The sequence below is a fragment of the Oncorhynchus nerka genome, linkage group LG25 (genome assembly GCF_034236695.1).
Source record: "Oncorhynchus nerka isolate Pitt River linkage group LG25, Oner_Uvic_2.0, whole genome shotgun sequence".
Taxonomy (NCBI): Eukaryota; Metazoa; Chordata; class Actinopteri; order Salmoniformes; family Salmonidae; genus Oncorhynchus; species Oncorhynchus nerka.
In genome coordinates, this window is record NC_088420.1 from 30,855,227 (window position 1) to 30,881,480 (window position 26,254).

A 26,254-nucleotide genomic window follows, 5' to 3' on the forward strand; every position below is an offset into this window, starting at 1 on the left:
GCAGACTGGGATAAAACAACCCAATCTAATCTGTACGATAACATAATCACGCCAGACATTGGCATATCAAAGTCTACATGGTGTGTCTTGAGTTTCATGTAAATGTGAAATAAACGTGTTTCATAAACATATTGTTGATTGAAAGAAAATGGAATGCGATACTATGGGCTTAAGCTACCCACCTCCTTTGAGAAGCTGAGCCACTCGCCACAGTCATTGTCTCTCTCTCCTGCTCCGGTGTCATGGTGTATCGCTGGAGCTCTCCATACTAGTCCTCATGATGACTTACTGAACCACCACACTCACAAAGACAGCTGCCTTTAAATGTCTGATGTTTTGCACTTAATCAATGCAGCATTCATTGATGATTCAGATTGGGTTAGCTGGGATGGGAAAGGGGGATACCTAGTCAGTTGTACAACTGAAAACATTCAACTGAAATGTGTCTTCCACATTTAACCCTCTGAATCAGAGAGGTGTGGGGGGCTGCCTTAATCAACATCCACGTCGTCGGCGCCCGGGGTACAGTGACTCACAGATAGCACTGCCTTGCTCAGGGGTAGAACAACAGATTTTTACCTTGTCAGCTTGGGGATTCAATCCAGCAACCTTTCGGTTACTGGCCCAACCCAATGCTCCTACCCACCAGGCTACCTGCCGCCCCAGGATAGGGTGGATGACACGATGGACACACCTGGTGGTTGTTCTCTCTCTGCCATTTTGAGAGCTCACTAAAGTGTCATGAGAGAGAGTACCACAGGCTCCTAAATAAACTACATAATAGCTGATAGCTGATGCTAAATTCTCTCTAGGTCTTTCTCTCGCTCTCTTTCTTTGTCTCCCTCTCTCTCTCATTTCGAGAGTTCACTGAAGTGTCATGAGATGGATAATATCTCTCTGACTGACACACAAACACACACTGTTTAAGAAAATCCCAAATGACATTAATTCAAGCTCTCAAGATCTCCCTCCAAAACCTAAATGATTGTGTGTATGTGCACATATAAATACAAAATTAAGTGTTTGATACCAATTCATATTTGTTGAATATGACTACAGTCACATGGACATAAATGAATGGAGTGAGTGGATGATGTTTATGTATGTGTGATCCACAAACAGGAGCATCGTTTGAACAGAGTAATGAGAGTTGTATTGATCCTGCAGCACCCGGCCCTCCTGTAGGTGCCTCCTGTAAGGGGCGGTAGAGGTAGAGCAGTACTCACTATTGGGCGGAGTCATTGAGCTGATATTCTCGGGCGCGGCTGAAGCACTCCTGGATGCCGGAGTCGGACCACAGGTGGATCATAGCCCCCAGGAGCTCAGGAGAGTATGGCTCGGTGTCCTCCATACGACTCACCACATCACACACCAGCTTAGCATCAGCCTGAGGAGGGATAGGAACAACAGGTACATTACAGCACCTACAGTACAACCTATACACACAAGCCTGTAGAGAGGAGCAGGCAAAGCACTCACATTAAGTATTCATACCACAGAATAAAACCAGAGAGGTATTTCCTGTGCAGAGATAAAAAATACTCCTAAAATTACAGTTTAAATAGAAAATAGATACAGTTGAAGTCGGAAGTTTACATACACCTTAGCCAAATACATTTAAACTCAGTTTTTCACAATTCCTGACATTTAATCCTAGTAAAAATTCACTGTCTTAGGTCAGTTAGGATCACCACTTTATTTTAAGAATGTGAAATGTCAGAGTAAAAGTAGAGAGAATGATTTATTTCAGCTTTTATTTCTTTCATCACATTCCCAGTGGATCAGAAGTTTACATACACTCAATTATTATTTTGTAGCATTGCCTTTAAATTGTTTAACTTGGGTCAAACGTTTCGGGTAGCCTTCCACAAGCTTCCCACAATAAGTTGGGTGAATTTTGGCCCATTCCTGACAGAGCTGGTGTAACTGAGTCAGGTTTGTAGGTCTCCTTGCTCACACAAGCTTTTTCAGTTCTACCCACACATTTTCTATAGGATTGAGGTCAGGGCTTTGTGATGGCCACTCCAATACGTTGACTTTGTTGTCCTTAAGCCATTTTGCCACAACTTTGGAAGTATGCTTGGGGTCATTGTCCATTTGGAAGACCCATTTGCAACCAAGCTTTAACTTCCTGACTGATGTTTTGAGATGTTGCTTCAATATATCCACATAATTTTCCTCCCTCATGATGCAATCTATTTTGTGAAGTGCACCAGTCCCTCCTGCAGCAAAGCACCCCCACAACATGATGCTGCCACCCCTGTGCTTCATGGTTGGGATAGTGTTCAAACATAACGATTGTCATTATGGCCAAACAGTTCTATGTTTGTTTCATCAGACCAGAGGATATTTCTCAGAAAAGTACAATCTTTGTCCCCATGTGCAGTTGCAAACCGTAGTCTGGCTTTTTTATGTCGGTTTTGGAGCAGTGGCTTCTTCCTTGCTGAGCGGCCTTTCAGGTCATGTCAATATAGGACTGTTTTACTGTGGACATAGATACTTTTGTACCTGTTTCCTCCAGCACCTTCACAAGGTCCTTTGCTGTTGTTCTGGGATTGATTTTCACTTACGTTCTTCTCCAGGAGACAGAACACGTCTCCTTCCTGAGCGGTATGATGGCTGCGTGGTTCCATGGTGTTTATACTTGCGTACTATTGTTTGTACAGATGAAGGTGGCACCTTCAGGCGTTTGGAAATTGCTCCCAAGGATGAACCAGACCTGGGAGCAAGAGGTCTTGGCTGATTTATTTTGATTTTCCCATGATGTCAAGCAAAGAGGCACTGAGTTTGAAGGTAGGTCTTGAAATACATCCACAGGTACACCTCCAATTGACCTAAATAATGTCAATTAGCCTATCAGGAGCTTCTAAAGCCATGACATAATTTTCTGGAATTTTCCAAGCTGTTTAAAGGCACAGTCAACTTAGCGTACGTAAACTTCTGACCCACTGGAATTGTGATACAGTGCATTATAAGTGAAATAATCTGTCTGTAAACAATTGTTGGAATCACTTGTGTCATGCACAAAGTAGATGTCCTAACCAACTTGCTAAAACTATAGTTTGTCAAGTGGAGTAGTTGAAAAACAAGTTTTAATGACTCCAACCTAAGTGTATGCAAACTTCCGACTTCAACTGTACATCCAATCTAGGCGCTGAAATGAAATAACTGTTTTCATTCCACTAGTGTCAACAAATGCAAGGGTCACAGTAGAGGATCATCGTGGAAGGAGTGACCAAACACTAGTCACGATGCCCCGAACTACACACGGGTTCTGGGAAAGCTGAGAGTGTGTTAGCCCTTACTGCCGACTCTCCACTGCCTGGCCAGAGAGGCCTGCAACAGTAACTCAGTTACAGGCTGGGCATCCTGTGTGTGTGTGTGTGCCCCACTACTCTGCCTCTCTCCTCTGCAGCTGCTAATCCCACCCGCTTCCTGTGGGCTCGGACCCCTATTCCCCACTAAAACCTGACACACACACCACACACACACACACAATACACACGATACACAGATATAAAGGACACATTAAATAAAAATTAAAAATAGAGACACTGAGACAGTGGTCCTCTGTAGCTTAGTTGGTAGCGCATGGTGTTTGCTATACCAGGATAGTGAGGTCAATTCCTGGGACCGCCCATACTTAAAAAGTGTCTGCTAAACAGCATAAACAATATATACAGTGAGAGGGTCACCACAACAATAGAGTTCAGCTGTAATCTCTGTTCTTCTCTGAGGACAGAGTGAGAGAAGGCTGGAGGAGGGCAGACACTTGTTCCTCAAAGGCTTGAGATCAGAACCCAGTGGTTTCTCTGTAGTGAGTATTGGGGTGTGATAACATGGGAGTGTGGGAGTCATTGACCTGTATGCCCTCTCTGAGTGACCATGTGCAGTTGACACTAGAGGTCGACCGATTAATCGGAATGGCCGATTAATTAGGGCCGGTTTCAAGTTTTCATAACAAACAAACATATTTTACATGACACACATTTTTACATGGCACACATTTTTACATGGCACATGCATGGCACATATTGCATATTGGCACATATTACTTTCTTCTCCAACACTTAGTTTTTGCATTATTTAAACCAAATTGAACATGTTTCATTATTTATTTGAGGCTAAATTGATTTTATTGATGTATTATATGAAGTTAAAATAAGTGTTCATTCAGTATTGTTGTAATTGTCATTATTACAAATATTTTTTTTTAAATCGGCCGATTAATCGGTATCGGCTTTTTTGGTCCTCCAATAACTGGTATCGGCGTTGAAAAATCATAATCGGTCGACCTCTAGTTGACACCAACCATAGTACTTGACTAACAGGCTCTAGTCTGTCCTGTGACATGCTCTCCAGCCTGTCTGCCACTCACAGCACCAATCAGGAGCGTAGTTACCAACAGAGCAAAGGTCATGGGGCATCACTAAGAAAAAAAGAAAACCTTCCTCAGCTTCTGTTTCACCACCTGCTCCTGCTCTGAAGCTGATCAATACCCAGTCATTGATAATGATCTACACACTGGATACACATGTTGTGAGCACACACACACACACCCACCGTCTAGCTGCGATCTCCTCTATAATGGTAGAGAGGATGAGGCAAGAGGATGTTACAGAAAAAAAAGATGGCGGGAGAAATGGCTCTTTCTCTCTTTTTCACTTCCTCTAATCTCCTCACTTGCTTAACACTTCCCCTCCTTACGTCATTTCACCAATGTCCTTCAGTCCTCTTTATGTAGCATCGATCCAAAGTTACACTCAAACACAAAGCCATGCAGTGTCTGCAGCCAAGGCACTGAAAAGAGTGTTTTGTTCCTTTAAGCAGGAGAGCCAGGCAGCTTAGCTTTGACAAAGCCCAGCGTTTTAGGGCTAGACTCCCTCAGCAGTCCTAACCTGGGGGAGAGAGGCTAGGCCAGCCAACTGAGCAGGGAGAGGGAGGAACACTTCAACCCAAATCAGCACAAAAACAAGTGTGAGAAATGGAAGATAGAGTGTTGATAGCAGAGAGAGAACTGAGAATCAGGTTGGAATCTGTGATCTCTGTAGATTCTCTATGCTATACAGTGTTATCGCTGGTGGGAGAGAGACTGCATTGTTCACATCGGCATGAGAGCACTGGAGACATCTGGAGCCCAGCACAGGAGAAGTGACAGGAACTGCTATCACCAATTAAAGTCTGACACTAAAATACCTCTCACTGTGAGATGAACTGAGACTAGGAAACCAAGAAGCTGCTGTTGTAGCTTAAATGATTATACCACCTGTATTACCACATGACCTGTTCCAAGATGACTGCTCAAATAAAGCTTGCCAATATACATTCAGGACGTGTCTGAGAGCATCAAAACTGTGATGTATCATGGGTAAATTGTGACTGACTGATCAACAAATAATATTGATGAGTTATTTATGATGCAAGGTGATTTGACTCACCTTTAAAGTTGACTGCAATGTCGAAAGCGCCCAGTCTTTCGACAGATCAACATGGTGATTGATGACAGAGTTGGGTAAAATGTTTTTGATTGGACAGGGGAGACTCTCTCTCCTCCTTCCTAGTAAGCCAAAACCTTTAAGTACAGGCCCTGTGAACTCTGTAGGTCGCACCTCTTCCACTATAGACGGTTTCAACAGTCAAAACAAAAACAAACCCACGCATGGCCTGAGAGGAACCAACTGCACTGACCCCTGACTGATATCAGCCTGAGTGGGCATTCATCCACATTCCTTACCCCAATCCTAAATGGATGTTTTCCAAAGTGAAGAGAAGAAACGTGAATAGCCCAATACAGGGAAAGGCTGATAGCACCTTCAAGCATAAACCTCATCCCGCCTTTGCAGCATGGAAACCTAGGGACCGTGAAATGTAAAATTCTGGACTGTGAACTGTGGCGCATTATAAACTCCATGGGCCCAGTCTAGTCAAGATAGCCTCCATTGATTTAGTGTTAAGCAGTGGAGGCTGCTGAGAGGAGAACGGCTCATAATAAAGCTGGAATGTAGTGGTATCAAACACGTGGTTTCCATGTGGTTGATGCCATTCCATTGACTCCATTCTAGCCATTATTATGAGCTGTCCTCCCCTCAGCAGCCTCCACTGGTGTTGAGGCAGCGACAGAGGCAACCTTTCCTTCCTAACTAGGGCAGGGCCATCAGAGATGATCTACTTACTGCTGAGATACTGTATATATGGTCCCTGGTCCCTTCCTGAGCCTGGCTGCTACCTGTACCCTGCCTGCCTCCCGGTCTTGTGTGGGCCCACATCAAACAGGTGCCTCCCTGCTTACCCTTCTCACCCAGCACCACTACACCCCAGCACCAGCACAGATTAGGATTAAAACAAGGCCGCAAAGTGCCTGTTTATTGGTATGATGATAATCCCTTCTCAGACTGTGTCATTACGATGCCTCGTGTCCTACTGTACTCCCATTCTAAACTACTGCTACCTTGTTATCTTCAAGAATAAACCTTTTGACCACAGCTAAAAACAGAGGATTAGAATAGGGATGGGGATAAAGGGGTGCAGGTTAAACATAGTTTAGGATATGTTTAGGCTACATGCAATACTATACTAGCCTGGTCCCAGATCTGTTATGTTTGGCATAACAAGGACCATACTGTATGACTTGGCTATACAGCACAAAGAGATCTGTGATCAGGCTAGTAGGCTAGTACTTTACCCCTGGGTTACATAACTTCCTGTTCCACTGTAACAGTATGTGTGGTGGGTGAGCTGAACAGCACTCCATTCCATTGATGATCCTGAGAGGATGTACAGTAATTATGGATGTGATGCTGTGATGACTGTGTGTGTGTGTGTGTGTATTTGTGCTTGGACATGGATCACTGGGCCTCATGGCCCTACACAAGGTACAATGCAGGGAGATACTGTGGCAGCCGCCTGCACTGAGCTCCTCGGAGGAGAGATGCTACTCTGATTACAGCAGAACCACAGCAGAGGCTGTTAAAACCCCTGGAGCCTCCATTATTTGCCTGTAACAGACAAGGAAAATATTGATCACTTCAGTTTACGTCTCTCTCTTTACCACATGTTGTGTCCTGTACTGTACAGTAACTATACAAACAGATGATTGGTCTGTGGACAAACCGTCATGACACATTACAATTAGACAGTGGGCTAATCAGAGCCAGAGAGATAGAGGGGTCAGCTATGGGCCATAGACAGGCTGGGAGCCTCTAAACCTAGAACATGCAGGAAACAGACAGACAGACACATACGCTTGGCAGGTCAAATGGCTGCTTCCTCTGCCTCTCCCAGGAGAGACCAGTGGCCTGATTCAATTTCCTGAGACCAAGCTCTGATACTACTGTTATTTACATAAACCTCTCCTTTCTCTTTCTCTGTCTTTTCCCTTTATTCCCCTCTCTGTGCTTGTGAATTTGGCCCCACAGCTGGAGTGTGAGGCCAATGAATGGAGGTCTTTCTGTGAGCAGCACACACAGTTGAATTAGCCTTGGAGGAAAAGGTCAAAGATCAATGCTCAATAGCATTAGCTGTCCTGGGGCACAAAATGGCCCCCAAAATGGGCATTCTTCAGGAAGCTCCATATGAAAACAAAACTGCATTCGGTATCAACATCTATGATAATCACCTGGCCACACATAACTGTAGAGCATAATCCAGCAGAGAAGAACGTAGATGAAGGTAAACCAGCATGAAGCCAGAGAAAGGCCACTCTGATCAATAGCTCTGCGTGGAAATCCTATAGCCAGCATATTCAATAGAAAAGAACACAGTACATTAGAATACGGGTCATTCCATGTCATTTCAGCAGGCCATGACACCCACCATCTCAGATTGTTCTGAAATCGTTTCTGTAGTTAGAAACAGATAAGATTAGCATTCCTGCAACATTATTTTGTTGAAATATAATTGGGATCTCTGAGAAATTAAGCTAATTGATTGCACACAAATTGGCATTTTTAATTTATAGGATTCATATAATATTCAATAAATATATTCCCTAACTTTTGATTTGGACCAAAGGTTTTTTCTAACAATGAGTAAGACGAGGAATCCAAAAAAAAGTCCCCCACGGACTGATGTACCCATATACAGATAAGCATATGTTGGTCACAGTAAGGGCATGGAAGACCAGTCGGTATCAGAAAACCAGTCAGTATCTGGTGTGACCAGATGGATAAATGGCACGACAATGGGCCTCAGGATCTCATCACGGTATCTCTGTGCATTCAAACTGCCATCGATAAAATGCAATTGTGTTCGTTGTTCGTAGTTTATGCCTGCCCATACCATAACCCCACTGCCACCATGGAGCACTCTGTTCACAATGTTGACGTCAGCCAACCACACACCCACACATGATGCCATACACGCAATCAGCATGTCAATTGCACGCTCCCACAAAACTTGAGACATGTGGCATTGTGTTGTGTGACAAAATTGCACGTTTTAGAGTGGCCTTCTATTGCCCCCAGCACAAGGTGCACTTGTGTAATGATCATGCTGTTTAATCAGTTTCTTGATATGTCACACCTGTCAGGTGGATGGATTATATTGGAAAATATAAATGCTCACTAACAGGGATGTAAACAGATTTGCACAAAGAAATGTAGAGAAATACACTTTTTGTGCATATGGAACATTTCTGGGATCTTTTATTTCAGTACATGAAACACGGGATCCTAAATGATTTTCCAATCGTTTTTTTTGGAACAGAACCATCAATGTTTTTGTTCCGTTCCACTGTTCCGACCAGCCAAATAAAGTTCTGAACCGGTTCGATCCCCCCAAAAAATACATTTTTCTTGATATTAAATGACTCCACCAATCAGTGCAGATAGAGCAGCGTTCTATGGAGCGGGCAAGCTATCGTTGTTTACATGCATTGGACAAACAGAAGTGTAGGGTGCAAGATGCGACTGAAATTGTGTGGGTGGGGAGAGAGTGAGAGAAAGTGGTGGAGGAGGCTTTTCTTGAAGCGCCGGGCGGGTTATGACAAGCATTATCTGAATTAAAACCACACAATTATACCTAAGGAGGAGTGGCTTCTATGAAGAAACTTTGAATGTCTTTGAACTTCGGAGAGTTGACTTAACGTTGGACCAGAGCTAGCTAGCTAGCTAGCTAACAAGCTTGTGTGTGCAGAGTGGCACCAGAATTGAAATATAAAGACGTCTTACCTTTTTGTAGTTAATAAATCCAATGTGAAAAGTGATAACCATAGTATCCTTAACTAGTTAATCCATTATTCTCTAATTAAAAATCTCTCTCCCTAATTTCTGAATGATGTTTGTAATGTCAGTAGGCGACAGTAATCTATGCTTCAGAGCGGGAGGAGCAGGTTGTCACGTTCTGACCTTTATTTCCTTTGTTTTGTAATTATTTAGTATGGTCAGGGCGTGAGTTGGGTGGGCAGTCTATGTTTGTTTTTCTATGTTTCGGCCTAGTATGGTTCTCAATCAGAGGCAGGTGTCATTAGTTGTCTCTGATTGAGAATCATACTTAGGTAGCCTGGGTTTCACTGTGTGTTTGTGGGTGATTGTTCCTGTCTCTGTCTTTGCACCAGATAGGACTGTTTAGGTTTTCCATGTTTATTGTTTTATAGTGTTCATGTGTACATTTACGTATTAAAAGAACCATGGACACTTACCACGCCGCATATTGGTCCTCTGATCCTTTTCGCCTCTCCTCTTCGGAAGAAGAGGAGGAAATCCCTGACACAGGTAGCCTACACATGCACACACACTGGTAAAGATTTCCAACTGGTAGGCAGACACTGGAATAAGTTTCTGAGTGACAGAGTGAGGGCTTTAAATAGACCTTCTCGCTTTTTGGGGGCTGGAATAAAATGGTCCCATGTTCCCATGATTTTAAATAACTGTTCTGTTCTGGAACAGTATAGATCACTTTCGTTCCCGGCTCTGATTTTCAAAAATATTTGTTATTTTTCTGGATTGAATAATATTGCAGGAGTGCTAATCTTATGTTTCCAAAAACAGAAACAATTTCAAAACAATCTGAGATGGTGGGTGTAGAAATCCTCTTTCTTGTGTTTTTTGAGGTGGAATGACCTATACAGTATCTACAGTTATTCTCAAAGCACACAATACTGTACCATCCATGTTGAAGAGGAGGTTTGTCCTTGTCTCTGTATGAACACTATATATTCAGAGGTATGTGGACACCCCTTCAAAACAGTGGATTCAGCTATTTCAGCCACACCTGTTGCTGACAGGTGTATAAAATCAAACACACAGCCATGCAATCTCCATAGACAAGCTCAGTGACTTACAGGGTGGCACCATCATAGGATGCCACCTTTACAACAAGTCAGTTCGTCAAATTTCGGCCCTGCTAGAGCTGCCCCAGTCAACTGTAAGAGCTGTATAGTGAAGTGGAAACGTCTAGGAGTAACAAAGGCTCAGCCGCAAGCTCACAGAATGGGACCGGCGAGTGCTGAAGCACGTAGCTCATACAAATCGTCTGTCCTTGGTTGCAACACTCAATACCAAGATCCAAACTGTACCTGGAAGCAACATCAGCACTAGAGTCAGCACTAGAACTGTTCGTCTGGAGCTTCCTGAGATGGGTTTCCATGGCCGCACAATGACAAGCGTCGGCTGGAGTGGTGTAAAGCTCGCCGCCATTGGACTCTGGAGCAGTGGAAACTCGTTCTCTGGAGAGATGAATCAAGCTTCACCATCTGGCACTCTGACAGACGAATCTGGGTTTGGCGGTAGCCTGAAGAATGCTACCTGCAAGAATGCATAGTGCCAAATGTAAAGTTTGGTAGAGGAAGAATAATAGCCTGGGGCTGTTATCCATGGTTTGGGCTACGCACCTTCGTTCCAGTGAAGGGAAACCTTAACAGCATACAATGACATTCTAGAAGATTCTCTGCTTCCAACTTTGTGGCAACAGTTTGGAGAAGGCCTGTTCCTGTTTCAGCATGACAATGCCCCCGTGCACAAAGAGAGGTCCATACAGAAATGGTTTGTCGAGATCGGTGTGGAAGAACTTGACTGACCTGCACAGAGCCATGACTTCAACCCCATCGAACACCTTTGGGATGAATTGGAACGCCGACTGCGAGCCAGGCCTAATCGCCCAACATCAGTGCCCGACCTCACTAATGCTCTTGTGGCTGAATGGAAGCAAGTCCCCGCAGCAATGTTCCAACATCTAGTGGAAAACCTTCCTAGAAGAGTGGTGTTATCGCAGCAATGGGGGGACCAACTCCATATTAATGCCCATGACTTTGGAATGAGAGGTTCGACGAGCAGTTGTCCACATACTTTTGGTCATGTAGTGTATGTATGTATGGTGATAATGACATCACAGTAGGCTGTGTCCACTGAGACATGACTGGAATTCTGAAACAATACCAAGTGGCCTCCTTCATTCCCCATTTCTTCACCTCTCTTCATCTCTATCCCTCATGTCCTTCTTCACCTGTCCCTTCTGCTTTCTTTCTTCACCCCTCCCTTTCCATGTGTGTTTTTTTCCATTTACCTCTCACCTCTCTCATCATCTTTGGATAGACCAGATTGTTATGTCATCACAGTCCACGGGGCACTTCTGATTCACAGATAGGCATAGAGCCTTTTCTAAACGGACACTGAATTGAAACTCAGATATTTACTACCCCCCCTCGCTGCTGCCAGCCCTCCTCTTCACTTCATTATCGTGTCTCTCTTTCTCTGTCACTGGCTCACAGGTTCCACCCTCCCTGCCTTCCTCTTCACTCCTCCGCATCATGTGACAGTCAGCTACAGTTGCCATGGTTACCAGGCCCTTCCTGGGGAATGCAATCTTGGGTCTCTCTCTCTGTCTCTCTTGTCTTTCTCTCCCTCCCTCTCTAAATTATTGATCTGATAGAATATTTAACTGGTATTCTGCTTTCTTGCTGAATGGTCCAGTTGTGGCCTAATGGCTGCCAGCCAGGCCTTAAAGGCCCTGCCGTGTGGTAGGGTACTTGGCGTTGTGGCTCAGCATCTGTTGCCACACTAAGTGGAGCCCATTGGCCATGCCCACCATGGACGCCACTCATCTCACATACACAGAGCTGAGCTACAGAGCTCCAGAGCCACTGCCAGCCCCGACCCCCACATTGCCTCACCATTAACCAGCCAGGGGTGGCTCCTTCTCCTGCTTCCCGCTGCTACATCACCCAGCACAGGGAATACACACACTCCCCACACCATGTCCAAAAGGACATGTGGTGATGATACCTGTCTGCGTAGTGAGACATTCCTGTGCATGCCTACGATAACAGGTATATATATCAAAGAGTGTCTCTAGCTAATTCAGGCACCAGATGATGTAGGGTTAGTAAAATGAGACACAGAAGCTAAATGGTGGATAGAAACACATGAGCCAAATTAGTCTTCCATATGCCAGATGTTCACAATCAGAACAATCCAGAAGCCAATATGACCACAGACTGTTTTAGTGAAACATATCAGAGAAACATTAAGTTCATATTCAAACAGACCAGAACAAAACTAGAAACATCCTCAATGAACGTCACAAGGCCAGGTGATGTGCTGTTTTTGTGCTGTTTGGTTTTCTGTTTCCATACTAACGTTAACCAAACGTTCATTCCACCATGCATGTCATGTCTTGTTTCACTTATGTACCTAGAGTTTGAACCTCTACTGTCAGATCTATGTCTCTTTCTCTCTGTAATAATATAATCAGGGGCATTATCCTCATTGTCAGAGACCTACAGTACATGCACACCACTGAGTGGCTGGAAACTAGATCTGGATCTGGGTCACACTGCCATGCTGCCTGCTCTGCTGCCTGCTCTGCTGTCTGCTCTGCTGCCCGCTCTGCTGCCTGCTCTGCTGCTAGCTCCCTGACCTATGAGATGCCACAGAGAACCTTGTGGAACTCTGGACTTTTAGAGTTAAAGAGCACTCCACTCTGCTCTGCTTGTCTGAGTCTCTCCACTCCACTGCTGTCTCCAACAACATCAGCCCGGCCCGCTCCTCCCCACTTCTCTCTGCTCAGTTTTCATTTCAGCTCCTCTCTGTCTCAGAGACTTCATAGACTTCACACAAGCCTCCACCTTCACCCCTCTGAAACGCACCTTAGTGAGACTCCGCCCTTTTAGGTGTCAATCTTTCTCGCCATTCTGCACAGGCAATAGGCTATGTGGTTAATATTACACCTACTAGTAGGCAGGTAGCTACATGGCTTCAGTAGGGTTGCTGGATGCACCATGAACATTACCAGAGGATCTCAGCGATCTCACTCCTCACTCTCTGTCTAGGCGCAGGGCCACAGTATGCAGGATATGCAGCATGCAGGAAAAACACGACATCCATTCTGTTGCACCCCCATACGGAACTATCCCCAAGCCTTAACCCCACCCCTCTCAGGTGTCCCAGAGAAATGTGAAGGGGGAAATGAAATGAAGCCTGCGAATAACAAACAACACGGGCGTTGGCTCATTGCTATGGCAGGCTGGCCAGTGATTAGACAGGCCTGTGTACCCAGCCAGGTGGGGGTGGAGTTGGCCCACAGTGGCGCCCGCCTGGCAGGACCCCCGGGACACCACATAGGGAGGGGTAATTAGACAGAGTGCAACAGGATCCATATCTTCTCCTGTCTTAACGTTACTGCTTTGTCATCATCCTGACCTATAACTTTTCATTTCATACTCAGGTTGTAGTAGTAGTGGTGGTCCATTAGTGAAGTAGGGGGTGAGAGACGAGTGCAACAATGGAGAAGGGATGTGTTCCCATATTCTCTCTATGTACAGTATGTAAGTATTGAGGTACCGATCACAGAGGATAAACCTTGGATTTAAAATAAAACCAATGCAATTCCACCCCTTAAACCACTCCAAATAGCACCAACAGGAAGCCATAGTATCCCCCCACTTAAGCCTCTGAGAGAGATGGTGTTATATAGGGAGAAGGAAAAAGAAAAAAAAGCAGAGAAAATGTAAAAAGAATGAAAGTCCGGGCCCTATTCAGAGCCATCCCGGCCAATGAAAGGCTGAGATCACATAGATGTACTGTTCCTGTTCCTCTTCAAGTGTCCGATGAGCTGTGTCTCTGTGGCAACCGCCTGTTTCCTAGCAGTACAGCACAGCTTATGGAAAAATGAATGAAAATCCACCCTGAGAGAGCGGGAAGGGAAGAGAGCAGGAAGGCCAGAAAACAAGATGTCCACAGTGTTACTGACAAACCAGGAAAAACAAGCTGGTGCTCCCTCTGTGTGGCGAGAGGAACATAATCACACCCAAGACTAACAAACCATCAGTAGCCAGTGGTGTGGAAGAGAGGACTGGACACACAGCACACTTAAACTGGCACACACACACATACACACACAGACAGCAGAGACAATTGCTGCTCATCAGCTAAATATACATCTCAGCTCTGAATGCATTAGTTTGATAGCTGTAAGATAAGAATTAGATTCTTACCCTTACAGTGAGAATGCTAATGCATCTATAAAACACTGAGAAAAGTAGTCACTCAAACCACCATTGTCCCAAGTGCTCTGTCTGTAACCCACACACAAACACACTAAAACACACATGCATATCTCAAATCAAATCAAAGTTTGTATGCATACCTGTCTGTGTGTGTGTGTGTGTGTGTGTGTGTGTGAGTGTGTGTGTGCAAGCAGTGTATTCCTGCTGTCTTTGCGAAGCTCTCAGGCAGACAATTAAATACAGTATAAGCGGTTATTGCCACAACCACCCATCTCCCACACCTAGCCTAGGCTACAGCTGCCTTTTCTGGAAGTAGCATTAGCCACACTGTGGCAGTCAATCACCAGTTGAACTGGAACATACTGTTGGGACCAGGGGAAACAGGACAGGATAGGACGTCTCCACTGGACATCATCCATCTACTACTTTTAGCTACTACTGCTAATAGCCTACTGCTACTGTTACATCTGCCCCTGCCACGCCCTCTACTTCTCATCCTGTGTCTCCCTAATCTGCCCCCACTCCCCCAGTGCTCTCTCCCTCTCTGTGTGGGTGTATCTGATTGTGTGAGTGGAGACAGATGTGCTGGAGTCAGAGCAGATCCCCACCAGCTGCAACTTGTTCCATAATCAAGACCTCTACAAATACTCAGCCCTGCCACTTCCACGCTGCCAGATCGTAGCCTCTGCTCAGTCATTCTGCATTTCAAGCCATTTGTTCCTGCATAGATCTTGTTATCCTGTGGTGCCTGTTTTCCCTAGCCTGGCGCTGCTTTTCTCTCCACTACAGTTCTGTCCACTCTGACTCTGGTCCCTGCCTCCAGTCCCTTGTCTCATCAGTCCTGCTTCCCTGCCCTGGACCCCCGCTCTACTGCTTCCTTGGATTCCGCTCTGGACCTGCTTCCCCTGCCCCTACTCCCCTCGCCCCGGCCGCAGCCCCAGTTCCTGGTTCTCTGTTACCTGCCTGAGCTCCCCCTGGCTCCCCCCACTTGCAATAAATACCTTGGTTAACTTCTCCTTGTCTGAGTCTGCACTTGGGTTCACCAGCTACTATTACTACTATTACTACTATTACTAGTATTAATACTACTACTACTCCTAATAGACGATTACTACTACCACAACTGCTACTACTACTAATAGCCTACTAATAGCCTACTACTAGTACTACTATTACTTTGACTACTGCTAATAGCGTTCTACAACTATTATTACTACTATTACTACTACTAATAATAGGCTACTACTACTACTATTACTACTACTACTACTACCATTACTACTACCACGACTAATAGTGCTACTAATAGCCTACTACTTTTACTACTACTACTACTAGCCTACTACTTTTACTACTACTACTACTACCACTAACTACTCGAGGTGCTAATACCCTACTACTATTACTACTGTTAATATCCTACAACTACTACTACTACTACTACTATGACTACAAATAACTACTCCTGCTAATAGCCTACTACAACTATGACTATAACTATGACTACTACTACTACTAACTTCTAGTGCTAATATCCCTACTACTACTACTGCTGCTACTACTACTACAACAACAACTACTACCGCTACTAATAGTCTACTACTTTTACTACTACTACTACTACTACTAGCCTACAACTTTTACTACTATTACGACTACTACTAATTACTAGTGGTGCTAATAGCCTACTAGTAACACTGATAATATCCTACAACTACTACTACAACTAACTACTACTGCTAATAGCCTACAACAACTATGACTATACATACGACTACTACTAACTACTACTGCTAATATCCTACTACCACTACCACTAATATTCTACTATTACTATTACTACTGCTTATAACTTATTTCTACTACTACTACTACTATAGTATTAGTAATCATAGTTGTAGTCATAGTAGGTTTGTTGTAAGGCAGGAAGGGTACCACATGAGGGAGGAGGATGTCTTCCCTATAACGCACAGCATTGAGATTGCCTGCAATGACAACAAGCTCAGTCCGATGATGCTGTGACACACCGCCCCAGACCATCATGGACCCTCCACCTCCAAATTGATCCCGCTCCAGAGTACAGGCCTTGTGTAACGCTCATTCCTTCGACGATAAACGCAAATCCGACCATAACCCCTGGAGACAAAACCGCGACTCGTCAGTGAAGAGCACTTTTGCCAGTCCTGTCTGGTCCAGCGACGGTGGGTTTGTGCCCATAGGCAGCATTGTTGCCGGTGATGTCTGGTGAGGACCTGCCTTACTCCCTGTAGCGCTGTCTTAGGCGTCTCACAGTAACATTGCAATTTCTTGCCCTGGCCACATCTGCAGTCCTCATGCCTCCTTGCAGCATGCCCAAGGCACGTTCACGCAGATGAGCAGGGACCCTGGGCATCTTTCTTTTGGGGTTTTTCCAGAGTCAGTAGAAAGGCCTCTTAGGAGTCCTAAGTTTTCATAACTGTGACCTTAATTGCCTACCGTCTGTAAGCTGTTAGTGTCTTAACGAATGTTCCACAGGTGCATGTTCTTGAATTGTTTATGGTTCATTGAACAAGCATGGGAAACGGTGTTTAAACCCTTTACAATGAAGATCTGTGAAGTTATTGGGATTTTTACAAATTATCTTTGAAAGACAGGGTCCTGAAAAAGGGACTTTTCTTTTTTTGCTGAGTTTACTACTACTACTAATAATAATAATAACCTACTACTATTACTACTGCTAACAGCATACAACTATTTACTACTACTACTATTACTACTACTACTAGCCAACTACTAAGAGCATACTACTACTACTACTATGACTACTACTATTAGCTTACTAATACTAATATCCTACAACTACAACAACAACTACTACTAATAGCCTACTGCTACTACTAATAGCATACTACTACTACTAACACTACTACTACTACTACTAATAGCATACTACTACTACTACTACTACTACTAACACTACCACTACTACTACTAGCCTACTACTACTACATCTACTACTAATAGCATACTACTACTGCTACTACTACTACTACTAGCCTACTACTGCTACTTCTACTACTAATAGCATACTACTACTACTACTACCACCACTACTACTTCTACTACTAATAGCATACTACTACTACTAGCCTACTACTACTACTTCTACTACTAATAGCATATTACTACTACTACTACTACTAGCCTACTATTACTACTAATAGCATACTACTACTACTAGCCTACTACTACATCTACTACTAATAGCATATACTACTACTAGCCTACTACTACTACGTCTACTTCTAATAGCATACTACTACTACTAACACTACTACTACAACTACTAGCCTACTACTACTAATTGCATACTACTACTAACACTACTACTATTACTACTAGCCTACTAGTACTACTAATAGCATACTACTACTACTAACACTACTACTACTACTACTACTACTACTAATAGCATACTACTACTACTAACACTACTACTACTACTACTACTAGCATACCACTACTACTACTAGCCTACTACTACTACTTCTACTACTAACAGCATACTACTACTACTACTACTACTACTACTACTATTAAGCTTACTAATACTAATAGCCTACAACTACAACACCAACTACTACTGGCCTACTACTACTACTAATAGCATACTACTACTACTACTACTACTACTATTACTAGCCTACTACTACTACTTCTACTACTAACAGCATACTACTACTACTACTACTACTACTATTAAGCTTACTAATACTAATAGCCTACAACTACAACACCAACTACTAAGAGCCTACTACTACTACTAATAGCATACTACTACCACTAACACTACTACTACTACTACTACTAGACTACTACTGCTACTTCTACTACTAATAGCATACTACTACTACTAACACTACTTCTACTACTAATCACATACTACTACTACTACTACTGCTAGCCTACTACTACTACTTCTACTACTAATAGCATACTACTACTACTACTACTAGCCTACTATTACTACTAATAGCATACTACTACTACTAACACTACGACTACTACTACTACTACTACTAGCCTACTACTACTACTAATAGCATACTACTACTAACACTACTACTACTACTACTAGCCTACTACTACTACTACGTCTACTACTAATAGCATACTACTACTACTAACACTACTACTACTACTACTACTACTACTACTACTACTACTAGCATACTAATACTACTAATAGCATACTACTACTACTACTACTACTACTAGCCCTACTACTACTACTACTAACACTACTACTACTACTAGCCTACTACTACTACTTCTACTACTAATGGCATACTACTACTACTACTACTAATAGCATACTACTACTACTACTACTACTAGCCTACTGCTACTACTAATACTCTACTACTACTACTACAAATACTACTACCGGCACTATTTGCATGTGTAAAGAGCAGTGATCATGGGCAATCCCATCCACATTTCATTGAATTCATTGTTCCCTTATGCTTATTTTAATCTGCAAACAATTTTGATTACACAGAGGCTAGATTATTTGTGATGACAATTTCGATTCAATCTGGATGAAAGCAGGGTTCGGCGATGGTATTTAACTGTTTAGGTTTAGCAATTGCTTTTTAATTTGGAGTCATTGTCATTGATTGCTGATGATGGCTTCTTTTCTCATCTGCCCATTGAGAGTTGTGGTGCAGTAGAGCTGACCCTGGTGAGGCTTTAGATATTGTATCTGCTGCTTTTCTAATGTTTCCAATGCATTTTCCATATTGAACATGACTAAAAATGACTTTATTTGGAATACTGACAGAAAATGACTTAAACTGAATAAGTTAAGTGGGCTGAATAACATCTACTGTGGCTGCCAAACACAATGTAATTAATTGAAATAGTGGCACAATTTGCTTGGTCAAAAACCCTCCAACAAAAACTATTGAGTGTGTCTGTCTCTGTGTGTGTTTACAGTATGTGTGTATGTGTGGTTTGCGCCCATGCATGTGGTTGTGTGTGTGTGCGTGCATGTCTGTGGCCGTGTGTGAGTGTGAGAGAGTGTATGTGTGTGTAGAACTCCTGGAAGACAGCCCAGGGGCTCAGCTCTCTGCAGCAAATGGTTAGAAAGCACCAGCTGGCCGGCTAGCTGGGCACTTTGAGACTACATCTAGCCCCACCCCTCCCCAACAAATTTCACATCTTCCATCCTTTTCTGTCCTTTCGCTTCCATTCCTCTCCTCCCCATCCCCCACTCCATTCCTCAGCCAACCCATTCACTCCAGCTCTATTCAGCCTGGGCCTCACACTAGCTACCCACACTCTCTATCCAGTCTGCTCTCAGCTGGGCTCTGCATGGAGCACTGCTGTCGGGGGCTAGATGGAGAAGATAAAAGAGTTATACATTAACCCATAGCTACCGGCAGGAACTGTTTTCACACACACACACACACACACACACACACACACACACACACACACACACACACACACACACACACACACACACACACACACACACACACACACACACAAATGCACACATTTGCAGAGCAGGGCTATTGTTCAATTCACTGGATGTGAGCACGAACAACTGACTAAGATAATGTTAAAATATTCGTTGAATAATGCAGAGAGATCATACTGCAGAGTGCCTGAGTTTTTCACCAGGTTTTAAAGTGATGGGTATGGCTGAGTTGATGTGGTGTTAGAACTGCTCTGCTCCTCTAGAAGTTTTAAATACAGCTTCTACATCAGCATGAACTGCACTTATCCTGATCTATAGTCAAAAAGCTGGCAGAGGGGATACATACTTCCATAAATATTGTTGTCTTTTGGCGAGCAGTGGACAATTCAACCATGGCCGGCAGTATTGATGGCCCACTGAACCACAACTAGATCTGTATATCTATCACTATGCTGATGGATGGCTCGTATGGTTGACCAATTCTTTCCATGTGTTTTAAATGGTATCCATGGGTGGCAACACGAGTCAGATTATTTTCAGTTGCATATTTTCCCGATCCTTTTCAGACTGGGCAAACTCCGTAAACCGTTCCAAGGAGACTGCTATTTGATTGTTTGCTCTTCCATAATTCAAACAGCATCTAAATAAGTAAACAAGTGGGGTCTAGCATCAGAAATCTGTGAATGGTGGCATGGATGTTCAGATAGGAGTGCAAACAGGTCAATGTAGGCCCAAAGGTTAGGAGCAGGTCACTGCCTGGTCTAGCTGCCTGTCATCAACACTGCCCAGAGGGTTCTGCCTAATACCAGGGTGTGTGTGTGTGTGTGTGTGTGTGTGTGTGTGTGTGTGTGTGTGTGTGTGAGAAGAGAGAGAGTGTGTGTGGTGTGTAGTAAAAAAAGCACAATGAGAAACAGAGAAAGAAAAATTGGAGAGAAAGTGAGAGAGAGAGAAAGAGGGTGAGAAAGTAAAAGGGAGGCGAAGTAGAGAGAAAGATACTTCTAGAAAAGCACTCCATTAAGAGTCCAGACATGTTGGGGCCATCTTCTTATGTCATCTTACACTCCCCTTCATTCCCCCTTCAGCCTCTTCTCCTCCCCTTACACACCCCTTCCCTTCCTCCAGCCTTCCAGCAGCACAGTACTCTACCATTTAACCAATAGCAACAGAAAAAGCAGCCAGGGAAAGGCCTAACTGCTCATTTGGCTCATAATGTAAGAGTTTTGGAAGGGAGGGATAGCTCTGAAGATGGAGTATGGAGATTGAGTCCACACACCATCCGGAATGACGCTCCCACAGCTATTAAACATTATTATTACCACTACTGAAAGGTCCAAGATGATCCGGAGGGATACAAATATTGCCTACGATAGTGTAAATGCTGCTGAAGCATCATGATTATATTGGAGCATGTTTGTGTTGTTGTATACTGTCTATGCTGAGAAATTCTACTGACTATATTCAGTGGTAGTGTGTGAATCAGCAGCCAGCAGGTTTTCTAATTGTGAACAGCTCCACAGTTACACAGCATTGATATTATCTCAAACCACAACAATCAATAGCCTACCATTTATCATTCTGTTCAAGGGCAATATCGGCTAATAGGCATTCTACTGGGTTCACTGGTTTAGATAAGCAAGCAAGGTCATTTATCTCAAACAGTAGGGTACTCAAATTAGCTTCACAATCATTTGTATTTGTCAGCCAGTTGGCTAATCACACGGTAATGAGAATTATATCTGCCAAATATCTGCCTTTGAATTATTCTGGAAAATGAGTCAGACTTAGAGCACAGATCTCTCTTGGTGTGGAGCTGTGGACTGGTGGTGAGAGCAGAACAGTATAGCACCTATCTAAGAAGAATATTACTGGGCTCAGTAACAAAAGGCTGCAACATTCACACGTGTTTCTCCAGCCCTGTCGGCTCTGATCCTACCACCACTACCGCTAGATCTCCCTGTCTGCTGGGTGGAAGGATGGATGGAGATCCAGTATACAGAGCATTCAGAAAGTATTCAGACCCCTTGACTTTTTCCACATTTTGTTACATTACAGCCTTATTCTAAAATGTATAAAATGATTAATTTTTCTCATCAATCTACACACAATGACAAGGTTTTGACAAATTTTGGAAAGAAATACCTTATTTACATAAGTATTCAGACTCTTTACAAAGAGACTAGAAATTGAGCTCACGTGCATCCTGTTTCCATTGATCATCCTTGAGATGTTTCCACAACTTGATTTGAGTCCACCTGTGGTAAATTATATTGATTGGACATGATTTGGAAAGGCACACACCTGTCTATATAAGGTCCCACAGTTAACAGTGCATGTCAAAGCAAAAACCAAACCATGAGGTCAACGGGATTGTCCGTAGAGCTACAAGACAGGATTGTGTCAAGGCACAGATCTCAGGATGCGTACCAAAACATTTCTGCAGCATTGAACATCCCCAAGAACACAGTGGCCTCCATCATTCTTAAATGGAAGAAGTTTGGAACCACCAAAACTCTTCCTAGAGCTGGCCGCCCCGGCCAAACTGAGCAATCGGGGGAGAACGGCCTTGGTCAGGGAGGTGACCAAGAACCTGGTGGTCACTCAGACAGAGCTCCAGAATTCCTCTGTGGAGATGGGAGAACCTTCCAGAAGTACAACCATCTCTGCAGGACTCCACCAATCAGACCAGACGGAAGCCACTCCTCAGTAAAAAGCACACGACAGCCCGCTTGGAGTTTCCCAAAAGGCATCTAAAGGAGTCTGACCATGAGAAACAAGAATCTCTGGTTTGATGAAACCAAGATTGAACTCTTTGGCCTGAATGCCAAGCATCATGTGTGGAGGAAACCTGGCACCATCCCTAAGGTGAAGCATGGTGGTGGAAGCATCATGCTGTGGGGATGTTTTCAGCGGCAGGGACTAGGAGACTAGTCAGGATCGAGGCAAAGATGAATGGAGCAAAGTACAGCAGATCCTCGATGAAAACCTACTTCAGAGCTCAGGACCTCAGACTGGGGCAAAGGTTCCCCTTCCAACAGGACAATAACCCTAAGCACACAGCCAAGACAACACGGGAGTGGCTTCGGGACACGTCTCTGAATGTCCTTGAGTGGCCAAGCCAAAGCCCAGACTTCAACCCAATCTAAAATCTCTGGAGACCTGAAAATAGCTGTGCAGCGATGCCCCTAATCCAACCTGAGAGCTTGAGAGGATCTGCATAGAAGAATAGGAGAAACTCACTAAATACAGGTGTGCCAAACTTGTAGCGTCATACCCAAGAAGACTAAAGGCTGTAATCACTGCCAAAGGTGCTTCAACAAAGTACTGAGTAAAGGGACTAAATACTTATGTAAATGTAATATTTCATTATTTTTTTATAAATCTAAAAAAAAATCTAAAAAACTGTTTTTGCTTTGTCATTATTATTGTGTGTAGATTGAGGAGGGAAAAAAACATATCCATTTTAGAATAATGCTGTAATGTAACAAAATGTGGAAGAAGTCAAAGGGTCTGAATACTTCCTGAATGCCCTGTATGTGGCTGGCTGATCCCCCTGGTACACCCTGCTCTTCTCTTCCCCTGGTACACCCTGCTCTTCTCTTCCCCTGGTACACCCTGCTCTTCTCTCCCCCTGGTACACCCTGCTCTTCTCTTCCCCTGGTACACCCTGCTCTTCTCTTCCCCTGGTACACCCTGCTCTTCTCTTCCCCTGGTACACCCTGCTCTTCTCTTCCTCTGGTACACCCTGCTCTTCTCTTCCCCTGGTACACCCTGCTCTTCTCTTCCCCTGGTACACCCTGCTCTTCTCTTCCCCTGGTACACCCTGCTCTTCTCTCCCCCTGGTACACCCTGCTCTTCTCTTCCCCTGGTACACCCTGCTCTTCTCTTCCCCTGGTACACCCTGCTCTTCTCTTCCCCTGGTACACCCTGCTCTTCTCTTCCCCTGGTACACCCTGCTCTTCTCTTCCCCTGGTACACCCTGCACTTCTCTCCCCCTGGTACACCCTGCTCTTCTCTCCCCCTGGTACACCCTGCTCTTCTCTTCCCCTGGTACACCCTGCTCTTCTATTCCCCTGGTACACCCTGCTCTTCTCTCCCCCTGGTACACCCTGCTCTTCTCTTCCCCTGGTACACCCTGCGCTTCTCTTCCCCTGGTACACCCTGCTCTTCTCTTCCCCTGGTACACCCTGCTCTTCTCTTCCCCTGGTACACCCTGCTCTTCTCTTCCCCTGGTACACCCTGCTATTCTCTTCCCCTGGTACACCCTGCGCTTCTCTTCCCCTGGTACACCCTGCTCTTCTCTTCCCCTGGTACACCCTGCTCTTCTCTTGCCCGGGTACAAATCAAATCAAAATCAAATGTATTTATATAGCCCTTCGTACATCAGCTGATATCTCAAAGTGCTGTACAGAAACCCAGCCTAAAACCCCAAACAGCAAGCAATGCAGGTGTAGAAGCACGGTGGCTAGGAAAAACTCCCTAGAAAGGCCACCCTGCTCTTCTCTTCCCCTGGTACACCCTGCTCTTCTCTTCCTGCCACTCCTCCCCTCCTCCCCAGTGAAACACATTTTAAGAGTAAATCATTCATCTGCAGACAGATGTTGCTTTTTGTTGAGTTAATAATTCAAAGCCACTCCCACCAATGTAGATCTGTACTGCCTGAGCCTCGGCAGCAGCCCCCTATCCTAGTCTCTCCCTGGTGGGGCCTGCTCAGTGAGAGAGGGAATGCAGGCCTATTGTGCCTCAGAACTCACAACTCATAATGGTGCCCCTCCCTGGCTGCTGTTTCATTTCCCCTTTTAACTTCACTTGCTGCACATAATGAACGAGAGGCTCCTCCACTTCTTTGTTGCTCTGTGTTTCCCCTCATTTACTAGCTTATGCAAATACATCTGTGGCTTGTTATCGGACCAGAAAACACACACACAGGCACAGGCACAGACACACACACACACACACACACACACACACACACACACACACACACACACACACACACACACACACACACACACACACACACACACACACACACACACACACACACACACACACACACACACACACACACAAATGCATGCATAAACACACAGATACACAACAAGCATAATGCACCCATCTTGGTTAAGTCATGGTGAGCGCCTGCATTTTTTTCACATAATACAACACTGTACAAGTGTGTGCATTTCCCAGCCATGATTCTGGGGTGTGTCTATTGTTGACAAGCTAGTCAGATGGATGGGGGTATCACACACTGAAAGCTATGCATGAAACCAAATCTCAAGAGCAACTGCAGTCATTAACCAAATCCAATTATACAACACTGTAATGGTCCAATTCACAACAGCCATTTCCATGCAATTATGCACTGTCTCTCTTTTTCAATGTGGGAGTGTGTGAGTGAAGGAGTGTTTATTCTGACAGTGTGTGAGTGAGGGAGTGATGGAGTGTTTATTCAGACAGTATGAGAGTGTGTGAGTGGGAGAGTGAGGGAGTGTTGACTCTGAGAGTATGTGAGTGTGTGAGTGGGAGAGTGAGGGAGTGTTGACTCTGACAATGTGTGAGTGAAGGAGTGAGGGCGTGTTGACTGACAGTATGTGTGGGAGAGTGAGGGAGGAAGTGTTGACTGACAGTTTGTGAGTGGGAGAGTGAGGGACTGACAGTTTGTGAGTGGGAGAGTGAGGGAGTGTTGACTGACAGTTTGTGAGTGGGAGAGGGAGGGAGTGTTGACTAGATTCTCACTGTAGTTGGTTGGATGAAATAATGAGAGATATACAGTTATTTACTCTTAAGCACCACTGACCTGGAACCGAAATGACAGCATGCTGACAATAGGTTGTCAGATTAACCTCACACAGTTAGACATATTGTGCCATAACTCTTAGTCACACAAAGACAAGGCCAGTCAGGTCCGTTCATTTGTCTTAACATCTCACCCTATGTCTCTATCTAGATTTAGTCTATTCCTCTTCTCTCTCATTCCCTCCAATCTGAGACCCCCTCTAGAAGCGGAGGGCGAGAGAGAGAATGCTCCCAGGTGGTACGGTTGCCATGGAAACCACCAGCCATCAGAATGAATCATCAGTCACCTGCAGCAGGGTTTTTTAAATCCATTTCTCTGCTGCTGCTGACACCGTGCAGCATAACAGTCCTATCACAGCCAGCAGTCATTATTCTCTGTGTTCTGCCCATTCTGTCAGCAGAGAATTGACAGCTCCAATTCATTTGTAAACCCCTGGATCACGTGACCAGCAGTGGTGAGGTAGCCCAGAAATAAATGGCTATGTAGCCTACACTGAGTGTACAAAACATAGAGGACACCGTCCTAATATTGAGTTGCACCCCCCTTT

At 44.3% G+C, this 26,254-nt stretch overlaps 1 protein-coding gene across 2 annotated transcripts in view; it reads right to left on the bottom strand.

Moving 5' to 3' along the window:
* Positions 1-26,254, bottom strand: part of LOC115109371 (guanine nucleotide-binding protein G(o) subunit alpha-like) — a 196,067-nt gene that overhangs the window by 40,326 nt on the left and 129,487 nt on the right. For both annotated transcript variants that reach the window (XM_029634196.2, XM_029634195.2), the window contains exon 4: positions 1,227-1,387. In XM_029634196.2, coding sequence (XP_029490056.1) covers positions 1,227-1,387 — 161 coding nt within the window. The remainder of the gene's footprint in view (positions 1-1,226; positions 1,388-26,254) is intronic.